Here is a 13,586-nt window from a genome sequence, read left to right as displayed (position 1 = left end):
GACTGGCATTATTTGACTTAAATTCCCTAATGCCTAACCCCTTTATGTCTGATTTAAAATGGATGAACTTGAAGATTGCATAAGGCCTGGCTTTTAAATTAACCATTCTTATTTGCTTAAAGAGTTTCTTGATTTTTTCTGAAAAATAAATTTATATCAGCATTCTATATTCTTTAGCGGAATTAAATATGTGCTATTACACTTAAATTTAAATAGTATTCTTATATATAATAAACGGAATAGTAAAAGGAGTTCTAATGCAAAATACTTACTAAGGCCTTATGACACTTACTTTATTTTTAACTTGCTAACAAGGTTTATTTTTAAAAGTCTATCTAGAAAAAGAAACCATCGACTGTTTAACAAACGTTTATGAATTTATATATTAAAATATTTTAAAGTTGCCATTATGTTTTAAAATAAATTTGGTGGAGTAGTTAAGAACTAAGCTAGTGTCATAAGGCTTTAGGACTTCCAATTCAAAATACCCTTTGGAATACTTTAATTTTGTGGTTCAGAAATATATTTAAAATTTAAATGCGATATTTATGGGTCATGATACCCTTTGACCTGCTTGTTTTCAGTCCCCAGTCCCACTAATAATAAATCTTGGCCAAGTGACGATGACTCAGCTGCTTAGCGATCCCTGGAGAACGGGGACAGGTCACAGTCAAATGCGCAGATAAATGTTTATGGAAGATAAATTGCAGCCAGCGGATAGAAATCAGGCAACGCGTAATAAATTCCATTTGTAGTTCGCAACTTGGGGAAAAATTTGTGAGCGGATGGGGGGAAAGTTTGGGAGGCGGACTTTGCGAGGGAGCGATGCCAAATCGAGTATTGATGCGTTGGCATCCCGCGGCACAGTGGCATTGCCAAAAAGGCCCCTCCGGATCCGAGGACCCCTCCGATTTCCACAGCCATCCGGGCTCCAAAAACACCGAACAATGAATTCGTTCGATGCGAATTGGTTTTGTGAAATTGTCCACGAACGTGGGCGGATCATTTATCAATATTTCCGCTCTCCGCCGGAGTCGAAGTAGGTAATCGCTTATTATGCGAAATCGGTCGATAAATGCAATACACATGTGTGTCCCACTAACCCCACCAAACCGATTGCTAAATTTAATTTATGTATTGCCAAAAAAAATACACACTCTGTCAATGGCTCGAATTGGGTTTGACAAATTGAATTTGGGTAATTTCCAAACTTTGACCCATTTTAATTGGCTTTAAAAGGCTTACTTTTTGTCAACCAATCAGCAATTTATTTGTTCATTTCATTTCGAACAAACTTATTGGTGGTGAACTAATTTTTTTTCGATGTGATGAATGTTTTTTGCAGATTATAATGTGCCATTTAGTTATAGTTATTTGCCAACATTCACTAAAAACTTTAACAAATACATATACGGCTATTGAAACCATATGATACATCAATACAAATATTTATATGTTGTTAGGAATTCAAATAAATGAACTAGAATTTCATTTGGCAATTCTGACCTATTTTAGCTACTGACACAAGGCTTTGTCAACCAAAAACAATGCAATTACTGTACTGTAACATGGCCAGAAAATTCCTGAATTTAATTTGGAAACCTTGATGCCCAATACCAAAACCTTGAGCACTGCATTGATGAATTCCGCAAATCCTGGCGGAGCGAAGAAAGAGGGAAAGTGTTCGGAATGGGCCTCAAAGGGGCATAAAATGAGTCGAACATTCCGGGCATTGTGCCTTCAGTTAAGCACATGAATCCCTTTTGTAATCAAATGCACAGAAAATTGTATTCTATTCAGGAAAAATCCTCTGCGAGTCCCAAACCTCTTTCGTGTCGTGTCCTGATGATGGGCTTTGTATCGGCGGGGCTTTCTCGGGCACCGGGGTATATGTATATTATATATATTTCTGTGTCCCGTATCCCCAGTATCCGGGTTTGTGTGCGCGTGATCCACTTAGGCGCTGCACGGAGAATCCACGCAAAACAATGAGGCGAAATTATCTTCCAGAACCAAGATTCCGGCGGGGGCGGGGCAGTGGGCGTGGCCGGTGGCTGAAAGAAAAATATTACAAGAAGCGCCTAGACAATAGCACCGAAATAAGTAAACAACAATAATAAAAAACAATAAGAAAAATAAAAAAATAATAGAGAAAAGACGCAGCGCCAACAATGGCGTAATAAACTAACGGTAAAGCTAAACTTGCTGGCCAAACTATGCAAAAAGTTTTCGCTTTGTTTCGCAGCACCAGCAAAAATGGAATTAATAAAGGCAAAAATGATTTTCGAAAAATATTTAAGCCCCTTTATAGGCCAGCTAAGTCCAGAAAATGCCGGCATAGGGCAGTGCGAAATTTAATTAACAATTTGCCAGGGCTAAAGTAAACAAAAGCCCCGTGGTCCTCTCACCGGACATCGGATATCCAGGGGGCTCAGCTGGGTTTACCTACTCGTTCCGCTTCGGGAATTGATCTGGTCCTGGTCTAGGGATTGGGATTGGGATTGGGTAGCCCTTCGATGGCTGCATGACAACTTGAGAGCTCCTTGACAAGTTCTTAATGAAAAGTTGAAAAGCGCACATAATTAAACTGCCCTTTGCAAGCGCAACTGTCAAAGTTTATTCAATCAGAAAAAATAGAATCAGGTCCTTTGACCATTCGTCGAAAAAGTAGCTCTGATGTAAAGAGAAAGTAAGGTTTATTTCAAGAAACGACTACAGCAGAGTTCTTTGCAAAGCGTAAGGTGGTCTTTTCATTTATCCGCCATGATTATTACCCCTTCTTTAAGAAAAAAGAGTTCGATAAAATCTTAATTACACTTATAAAAAAATGTAGTAAGGGCAAGGACTTAAAAGATTTTAAAATTGGAATTAAATATTAAAATTTTGTTTTTATTTGAGTAAAATATTTAACGTAAATAGGACTAACATAACAACCAATATTTTCACTATTGATTTAAATTTTTTTTAAATAAAATCGCTCAATTTATTATATTTTGTATTAAGCAAAATGTTTTTTCATTTAGTTCAAATATTTGAACCGAAATTGTTAATGCAATATGCAGATATTTAATAGAACTATTCCATTTTTTATCAGTGTAGGTATATAATTATTTAAAATGGAAACAGAGCTTTCAAAAAATATTGTTTGATTTTTTGTGTATACTATGCGTGTAAGAATTAAATTACTGAATAACAAATTTTATCATCCTGTTTTCTTTACTTTTTCCCGATATTTATTTACAAATGTATACTTTGAGTTACTTGACAAATCGTATTTCTTTTCGTAAGTTTTTCTTAACGATTTCAATAATATTTCACCTAAAAGTCAGTGCTATCGAGCAGAACCGTGCCTCCTCCGGAAAAAAGTGAAATAAATTCAGAAACTTTTGACTATTCAAACATTTTGACAAGCGACAATTCGCTTGATTATTGCCGTGGAATGAAATGGCAGGGAAAAGCTCGAGAGACAGGCGGACTCGGGTGAATCTTATCGTCTGGCCCATTTGAGGCATGTCCTCCCCGCCAGCTCCTCAGTCTCCTTGGCCTCCCCAGTTGCCCCAGATGGCCCATAGTTCCTTCATTAGTTCGGCACTTCATCTTGGCCGCACGCTCGAGTGCCTCTGGTCTGAGGTTGCCACATTCTGAAAAGTGACAAAAGTTTAATGATGCGTTTAAGTTGCACGTGGCACGCCCTCTGGCACCGACGCCCCATGTGTCCTTCGCAGGACTCTCGACAGTATGATTTGATGAGCTCTACGCATTGCAATGTTTGTTTGCCAGCCGGGAGAGGCGCCGAGGAAAAATTGCAGCTGTCAGCATGTTATTGATTTCCATCACGTAACCCCCAGACAAATTATGGTGCAGGTACTGACGCACTTAACCGATACACAGAAGCCTAATTTCCTCCTGCCTCTCATTCATGGGTAAAATCCAGCCATATTCAACAACAATCACAAATATGATTGATTGCACTTTGTATATAAAAACACCTATATATTTTAAATAATTTATATAATTTTTAAGAACTGAACAAGGTTTAGAGCTCTTTTTGGGCTTAATTGCTATGAACACTACATGTCTATATCACTATATTGATATAATTTTAAACAATAAAATGAGTACATGAGAACTAAAGTGTATATTGTACGTATGATGGTTTAAAAAATTGCCAGTAATGTAAAACATACAATTGATAAGATTTTTAAAAATATTCTTTAAGTTTCAATAACTCATCTTTGAAACCTTCAATACTCTTTTATGAGATACAAACAGTAGTTACATTAGTTCCTTTTATACCTGGTTAATGTTAACCGCCTTGGAGTCCTCCAATTGCTTGAACTGAATCAGGATTACCAAATAAGTGGTAACAGCGGAGAAGATCTTGAAAAGCGTCGAGTTGTCGATGGAGAAGAATCCGTAGGCGGTGAATTGCAGATCTTGTTTGATGCTCTTGGTGAGGAACTTGTCGATGAGGTTCTGAAACTGCTTGCTCTTCCCGTAGACCCGAGCCATGATCTGGACGGTACTGTTCGACTCGGAGGCCAGGCAGTCGCATGCGCTGCAGATCACAGCCATGGTGATGGTCTCGACCAGAACCCAGGCACACGATAAGCCCATAGTATCGGCCACTTCCCTCTGGGAACTCGATGAACCGGCGGTCAGGGTGGCAAAGGCCAGGTAACTCTGGTTGGTGACCGTGTAAAAGGAGAACCCGAAGTAGAATAACAAAGCCACTCCGGTCACGGAGTTCATATTCTCGGTGATGTACCGAAATTTGCAGAGCACCTCTATAAGATTACTCAGCTCACGCCAGTTATCCACGTTATCACTATCCTGGAGGCCAAAAGTATGAAGTCTTCTGTTAAGAAATCCAATCCTTTGGGCCAAGGTCATTAAAATGGTCCTCAGATATAGGGCAAAAACAGTGGAGTAGAGCAACTGTAGGAAGTAAACCAGGAGCAGGATGACCTGCTTCTTGTAGCCAATGCCACTTCGAAAATGGATGTAGTAGAAAGCTACAGAGAGTACTCCAAAAGCTGCTGAGATGACCAGGATACTCAGGTTCCGGCAACTGTAGTTCTCCCGGAAACCATTGGCCACCAGGTACTCATCGATCTTGGCTATGTCCCGCAGGATGCGACAGTGATGGGATGCACTCAGCACACTGGACAGCACCATCATCGTGTAGCTGACGATGCAGAGAAGCGTCTCGATTGTCCTGTTGATCTCCTCCGTGTCCCCATGGGCACTGGCCACCAATCGGTACTCCCTGGAGGCGTAGAGCACGTCCTCGCCGAAGATCAAGGAGCTGATCAGTATGGCCAGGGCCACCAGACGTCCGTACCAACGACCCAGTCTGCCCAGCCGGAAGCTCTCCTCGTCATCCCCGCTATAAAGTGGCAGCAGGGCACAGATCTGCGAGGGCTTGGCTATAGCTCGAATGTCCTGGAAGATCTTCATTTGGTTGGTATCGATGTGGTCTTTGTTCCTGTGGTTACTAAAATGGTTCTATAGATGGCCCACTGACATTAGCCGACGACAGGTTTACTGAATAATTACCTTTAAGTAACTGTAATGAAGGGAAATTGGACTTAATCGTATGATATTATCAAATATTAGCTCTGCTCGTTAAGAGCCAAAATAGTGAACATTATAATTAAGTATTTTTCTAGTAACATAGGGTCTTAGTTTTCAACTTACTGAATGAACACATTTAAAAGAGTCATGATAACAAAGTGAAAAATGAGTCTAATCTTCTACCGAATAGAAAAGTTTTAGCTAAAGTTCTTACTCCATCTAACTGCCAATCGTTTTCCATTAGTATAATTAGACTCTAGTAAACTCCCTCAAGAGTTGCAAAATTCAGATTCTGAATTTCATCTCCATTGTTCACAATTTTAATAAGAAATTTGCCACAGCCTAGGAACTTCCGGGAATTAACTTTGTATTAACTGGGTCACATCCCCAATTGATTTGTCACAATCTCCATTCCCAAATCATGACTGATGAGCAGGCTAAGTAGTTCGCGTGGCAGAACTACAATCATTGGGTAATTACGAGCTAATGCGACCTGTCATAATTGCGGACTGACATAAATATCCACGGAACTTAAAAGCCCTGTCCAATGCGCCATGCAAATTGCCCAATTACTTTGACAAACCGCCGGCGGCGAATAAAGCTCGATGAGCCACGTGAATGGTTTGACGGAGGCGGACTTCCCGGGGGAGGAGATCTCCAGGGGAGGGATATTATGCTCATTATGCAAACGCCTCCGACGGATGAGCTGGATGCTCGGAGTCGTCCGGGCGAAAGGCATTTACTTCAATTATTTCATTAGGGCAGCAACAGCAGCGTCGAAAGTCCAGGGGCGTCATCTGCGAGTCCTTGTGGCCATCCCATCGCCATCGCCTCCAAGATGCCATCGAATTTCGGTGGCGCTAATGGAGCGTGTGAGTCCGGCACCAGATGTCGGAGCCAGCAGCTCCGGCTTAGTCAACTGAACGGAGCGTAGGTTGTGGGACTATGCACTCTAAAAAGTTCTCTACCCCATTTTACACTAGAAAGGCACTCAGAAAGGTTTACAAGTTCAGCATTTATATTTCCAAGTTTAATAAAATATTGTTTCAGATATTGATTTAATACTTCAGTGCTACAAGTTTGATTTATACATAAGTGCTCCAGGAAACAACGAATAGGAACATCAATCAACATTTATTATATCAGTATTCACATATTCCATGTCATAAATTATTATCTAATTTATAATTGTTATCAATCTTTACTTTTTGGATTGTGAATATCTTGCTGATATTTTTATTAAACTGACTTAAAAATAAAAATCCTTTTAAATGGTCAATGTGGAACATATGTTATCAGACGTATCTGTAAAAAAATTGGAGTTTTAAATTCGAGACATATATGGATACATAAATTTTTAAATCATAACAAATGTAGTATAAGAAAAAAGGAAAGTAGATATATTAGCATACCTTCCTAATATAATTAGGCTGAAAACTAAAAAGCCTTGCTTAAATTATTTTTATGGATATAAATGAATTTACATTTTTGAATAAGAGATTAATGGATTTCCCCCAGTGTAAAGTAAGGCCAATGACTTTACACCGTAGCCAAGGGTCACTCGGGGGCCAGTAAAATTCAATATCGCAGCACAGGAAATTCATTGTTTAACCTTTGTTGCTTAAATTGCTCAAATTCCTGCCATTAGTTTGACAAACGAGCCAGCGAAATTATTTTGTTGCAGCCAAGTTGCCGGGCACATCCGGAGTGAAGGAGCGGTGCTGGAGGGCGGGGATGATCGAAAACCGACCAGATTTCGGGCCAAAGTTTTTGCCACAGCACCGAGCCAGGCAGCAAAACCAACTTTGACCCCCGGAGCACCAGAACCCCCGACAGCCCTAATATCCCCACTATTTCCCGTACAACCCGCCCACGAAACTTTCCTCCAATCCTCGCTATGGGGCACGCACTAAGCTTGCCCCGGTTGCGGTTTCGTTACCTCCAGCCAGCCATTGTTGCCACTGCTCCTTGTGGCCTCCACTATCCGACATCCCAACATCCAAAATCCAGCATCCCAGCATCCCAACATCCCAACATCCACGGTGGGCATCCTCGGTTGTTCCATTGCTGCAGATTTATTTGTGGTTTTGCATAATCACTGAAAATTAGTTTAAAATATTTACATTAAATTTGCATCCCGATGTCTGGGGATTCTGGCCTGCAGGAAATGCTAAGTATAAGTATAAGCCCTTAAATGGGCATTAGCCTGCTGGCTGGCTGGGGCTGGGTTCAAGGAAAACCCTCTCGAGGAGAGGGCTAATTAAATAAACCCCTTGATTAACAAGAATAAATTAAAATTCCAAAGATATTGCGGGCAGTTTCTTACGGGACTTTGATTTATTAGCCATGGAATGGCTATTTAACTTATTTAATATTAAGTAGTAGCTCCTTTAATTCAATTTATAACGAAAATACACTTGTACCAAGTCAGCGAAAAGTACCTGAACAACTACTAAAACACCCGAGGAACTTTTCAAATTCATCCGTATGAGGAAAAAGTTAAAACTGATTTAACCACTTTATTGAACTACCAACTAAAACATGAAGAGTCAATAAATATTGAAGTTCCCCTCGTATATTTTGTTTTTCCAACCAAACTTTTCCCGAGCCAACGAAATATTTGCCAAGGCATCTTCGAAACTTTCTCTAATCACAGTTCGGCACAGAGTTAAATTCATCAAATAAACTTATCGTTTGCAGTTGCAATATACCTGCCAGCGTATTTGCAGTGCTCAGTGATTATCCTTGGAAGTATCCTTTGGGAAACGCTCGCTTGTTTACGTGTGTCAACGAATATAATAATTCTCGGGCTCCAAAGCTTCCAGCTCCTACTTTCGTTCCATATTTGTCGATGCTCTCAAGGTGACGGTACTGGCTGGGTACTACTCGATGAATTTAGAGGGAAAATGGTACACAGCTACACTTGAAGAAATTTCGGTAATGCTTTATAATCACCTTTTCATTTTAAGAAAGGATTTGAGTGTTAGGCTCGACATATTGTATATGTTTTAAAAAGTCATGGCAACCTAAAGTATATCTGTCTGTTTGATTAAAAATATAAATTCATATACAATACATTCGACAAAATTAAGATGCTGCTAAAGTAAGAGCTGTCAAAATTTTACGTAGTGAATGGTGAAATAAATAAATTTTTTTAAGAGGGGATCAAAAAAAGCCAATATGATGATAATTTAGGAAGGGTATTTTAAACCCATTGTGTTATTATTAAAATTAAAAGTATTTGTTTAAGGCCATGAATATAACGCTTGATGATTAAAAAGAAAAGGAATTTCAAACCTGACAATGATATAAATATTACTATTATTGGGGTAATTATAGGTTATGTTAAGAGTAGTTCAACAGTTAGTAAAAACTTGTTAGTTAGGGTAATATACAAAGTAGTAGTATTTAGCTTATATGGGTAGGTACATATATGATTCTCCCGGTGCAGCTAAAGATCCCCGTACTTGCAAAGGTCGGTCCATGCGTGTGGCAGTGCCCCAAGGAAAAGGAATCGGGAGGCGCACAAAGTTATAAAGCAGAGTAAACATCATTTCCCAGCCAGAGCCGACGAAGATATCTAGTGTCCAGGGGGGCAAATGGAGAAAGAACTGCACTTGGAGTTTGGGCCAAAACACATTTAGGACCGCCAAACACATCCGGCAACCCCTCGCCATCCTCGACCGGAAGCATTAAGCTGCAGAATGGCTCCATCTCCCCTGGAAAGGCCATTACCAATGCGATTCCGAGGGCCACGAGTTATGGTGACGACCCACAACTTGAACGTTTGCAGATTGTTTGCGAATCGCCCATGGCAATTGAGGGATTTTAACCATCATGATAAGTCTGAGCGAGCGGCAAAAAGAAGTTTTCTGCAAGGGCTTTCTCGATTGGCCCTATAAAAGGACTCTCTGCATCTTGCAAACAGATCTTGTGGCATTATTACTCGATTAATAACGCGGGAAGCAAAGCTCCCAAATTAATTATGCCAATTTTAATCCTTTTGGCAGTGGCTCAGTCGTAGCAAATGACATTCCGACCGAGTAATCCCGGCCATTAACTGAAAAATTGGCTTGAGTGGCAGATGATGCTCAGCCAGTTTTGGATTTGATATTTCCCTGAACAGATTGAGCATTTCTTTTTTGAGCCATCTCCCATTTGATGTGGGACACTCTCAGGACTTAAGCCGGGCATTATCCCTAATTTCGAAAATGCCGTTTTCCTGTGTTTTTGCTGCCCAGCCATCAAAACTAAGCCCTGCCCCCGGTCCGAGTTATCCTTCCAGATCCGAGTGGTTTTCCCCGCCCTGTTTCATGTTATCTGTTTTCCGCTGCCTCCCATTTATTTTCCTCCTTTTTTCCCAACGAATGCATAAACAAATTGAAGATAAACATACTTATGTGTGAATATCTAGATGCGAGGGCACTGAGAGGAAAACTTAAGAGATATAGGGCGGATTTCTCAATGTCATGTTAACTGTTGTCAGTAAATTGCTGTCTTAACAGATAACAAACTAGAACCTCAACATGACATGGCAAAATCGACCCATAGTATTTTTAATAATTAGTTTTTAAGTAGAGTTTTTCTATATATCTTGTGTTAGGATAACAATATAAGTTATTATTCAGAAAGTGGTTGAATTAAAGGTGAGTCTTTCACGTCCACAGAAATATGTTCTTAGTTATTTTTTTAAATATATATCGAGTATGTATTGACACTAATTTGTTCTGAGTGCATGCAGTTGGCTCATGAAGAAGCTGAACTTGTACCATGTTGCAACTTCAGCCAGCAGATCCGCGGTGCCACCTCCTCTTCGCAAATGGAATTGTTTCCCTGAAGCTGCCAGCATTTGTGTCAGAAATGCCTTAATTTATAGAAAATGTATCTGCTGGATGGGAAAGGACTCCATCCCGGGGCTGCCATGAATGTCACATGGGCTTCAACGTCCTGCGCGGCTTTCGTTTGTCTTTCACTTCACATTCACACAGAAAACCAACCCGACAGCCCGAAGGCAGCCACGATTTGCTCTTGTCCTTTGCCCAACTACCATCCCCAACATCCAACTCCGAACTCCCACTCCTTTCGAGTGATTCCGCCCCCTATCTATCTCGGAATATCTGCTTCCCCGGGGGGCTCAGCGCAGATGCATGATAATCCCGATACGAACATGGGGGTAAACACAGCCCCCCACTAAACTCCACTCTTCGCAATCCTGTCCAGAAATGATTGAGGGATTTCTGGCCGCCTAGGAGCCAATGATAACGGAAGCGGCAACCGAGCACTTTGCGCTCCATTTTCACTCCACACAACGTAATTGATATTTTACAATTGTCTCTGCCGGTTCATTTCCTTGGCTTTCGTCCCCAAGCCCCCATCCCTGTGCCAAATTGTGCAGAAATTCTATTTCTATTTCTCACTTTGGCCCCCCACCCCACGCCAGTTGCCATATGGGATGCAGATACGTAGATACGGATGCGGACGAGGATGCGGATACAGATACAGATACAGATGCACATGGATCTCGGGGCTGTGCTGCCCCATTTGTCGCTGTCGATGTTCCACTCCCAGCTGAGTGAAATTATTCAACCAGCAGCAGCTGCAAGTGAATTTATCAGACGAGGAGCTCCGATAACATAACTTCTGATATACATATTCAGGAGTGCAGCAGAAATCTCTTCCAGCCGAATTCCACCCGGAAGTCGTGTCATTTCTCAAATCTAGCGAATCCCTAGAAGGGATGTTGCTGAAGTTGTATATTATTTCGAGAACATAACTTTATCTTGCCATCTTTGTTAAACTATATTTGTAGAAGATCTCTTAAACACGTTAATTAAAATTTCGAAAGATGTTTTTAATGCACCCAACATCAATTAACGGAATATTTCGGTATGTCAGAATACCAAAAATATAATTTGTAGACTTTTTAAAAATATTAAAATGTGAAATAATAGTGTGCACACCCAAAAAAGACGTTGCCAAAGCCCAAAAACTATCTTGAGAGAGAGTACTGAGGTCTTGACTTATTTCCGATCTTAATTATCTGGGTGTTATTAAAAACCCAATTCAACCTTTTAAACTATAATATATTATTTTTCATAATACATACAACACATACAGCTACTCCAATTTAATTGTAAATATTATTGGATTACCAGGCGTAATGAAAAAGCCATTAGCCAGCCGTAAAACAAACCGACCGCTGTGTTACGGTCATATTTTGTTGGTATCATGATTGTGAACCATTACTTAACGCTAATCTGTTAATCCCTCGTTAAGGTCATGACTCGCGAGTTATTTTTCTCTTGCTTGTTTATTCACTAGAATGTTGGATGTTGAGCAACGTACAGAAGTTAGCCGGAAAAGCTGGCTCCGAAAATTTCCACCGCCTGAAAGGCCACGGAAAATTACTCACCAAGTGGCTTGCGGCCAATTTGTGCAGGTGGCAAAGGAGGGGCGGGGCCACGCCCCCTTTTCACCACCCCCTTTACGCCCAGCTCGACTCTTTGCTACTCACTGCTATTTACTTTGCCGGAGATCAAAGCGAAATGTGTAACGAAATTGCCAATTACATATAAAGCAGGAAAACTGTCTACCTAGTCAGGCTGTTGGGAACCTTTTTTTGGAGGAGATACAGGGGGAAAAATATAAAACTTATTTAAGTCTACCAATATATTACACTTAGTCAAAAATAAAATAGTAGAGGTAGAGGTTCAAAAAAAAATATATATTAAAATATATCTAAGTTTTATTACGATCCCCAGAAAATTCCAAGTTGTGGCCCCAAAAAGTATGCTACTATTTCCATTCTGAGCGCTGGATATCCCCTATTTATTTGTCTCTGTGTAGAACAGCAATAGGGGCTAAAACAAAGGGCAGCCGAGTCTGTCAGCAATTCAATCCAAATTGTGAATTCAATTTTGAAGTTGGCAAACGCGGCGACGACAACATTTGTGACCGAAAATGAGGCATTTGCCGGGAAGCCGGGAGCTCACATGATGGCTCTTTTTGCCCATCATCCGCCTCCTGTGCTGGGCGTAAAACGAATTTGTAGTAAATTCCTTGGGCGTGCTGCTGCCGTACTTCTGCTCCTGTCCTCCTGCCCCCCAGTTGCCTGCTCCACATCTGCTGGCTCGCCAGGATGCGGCGTCATCTTTTCGTGTGCGTTTTATTGGGGGCGAAATTGAATTAGTGCGGCGGCGGGAGCGGAAGCGGTTGCTAGGCAGGAAATTGCCTGAAATCAGGCGCACGTAAGCTCAGGGGGTGACCCAACGCCCTACCTCCCACCTCCTCCCTCACACACATTATTGTGTTTCATTTAAAACCCGCCCCAGCTTTGCTTTTATACCATAGTATGCCATACTATCATAGTATTACTATGTACTATGTTGAGAGAAGTCCCCGGTTCATTTGCATGCCACGACGTCCACTGGCCAACTGGTGGAGCAGCTCCTCCAAATGGCTCTCGTTTCATGTTAATGCATTTGGCACTTAAGCGCCATAGTTTGCGCCATCAAACTAATTAAAAGTTGCTTAAATAATGCGATATTATTTTCGCATTGCCGCTTGTCTGCAGCTGGCCCTCCTCGACTTTCTGGCGCTCCTCGTCGTTGAGGTCGTTTTGATTGAGCCGCGGCAAATTAAAAGTTCAGCACGGAAACTGTCCCCCTTGGACAATTCAAACTTATCACTGAAAGTGGCCAACGTTGGAAAAGTTCTTCGAAAAAATAGATATTACGCCATGGGACAATGATATGGAGTGGGGTGATGGAAAAAGCAGGGCGCTCATTTTCCATATAACTTCTTTAAATGTTAGGAATAAACGATATTAAACTTTTAAGCATGTTCTGACACTCATTTGTCTTTAGATTCCCATTCCTTCCAAGAAAATAATATGTTTCATCATAACTTAAAGCTACTTTCTACATAACTTTATTAAATGTTAGAAATAACTGATATAAGACTTTTAAGCATGTTCTAACACGCTTTTTCTGATCCAAAACATAATATGT

General features: G+C 40.7%; 2 protein-coding genes across 2 annotated transcripts in view; one reads left to right on the top strand and one right to left on the bottom strand.

Moving 5' to 3' along the window:
* The window catches only part of loaf (lost and found), a 40,067-nt gene that overhangs the window by 12,566 nt on the left and 13,915 nt on the right, over positions 1-13,586 (top strand). The window lies entirely within an intron of this gene.
* Gr68a (Gustatory receptor 68a) lies at positions 4,291-5,585 on the bottom strand. The gene has a single exon (XM_017075595.4). The coding sequence runs from the start codon at positions 5,458-5,460 to the stop codon at positions 4,291-4,293; it is 1,170 nt and encodes a 389-aa protein (XP_016931084.4). The 5' UTR covers positions 5,461-5,585.

Source organism: Drosophila suzukii, chromosome 3 (genome assembly GCF_043229965.1).
Source record: "Drosophila suzukii chromosome 3, CBGP_Dsuzu_IsoJpt1.0, whole genome shotgun sequence".
NCBI classification, from domain to species: Eukaryota; Metazoa; Arthropoda; class Insecta; order Diptera; family Drosophilidae; genus Drosophila; species Drosophila suzukii.
Note: the sequence above shows the minus strand (reverse complement) of the source record. Positions and strands in the feature narration are given on the sequence as shown.

Excerpts from the sequence above, each read along its gene's own strand:
- Gr68a (XM_017075595.4), bottom strand. The coding sequence starts at position 5,460 with ATGAAGATCTTCCAGGACATTCGAGCTATAGCCAAGCCCTCGCAGATC.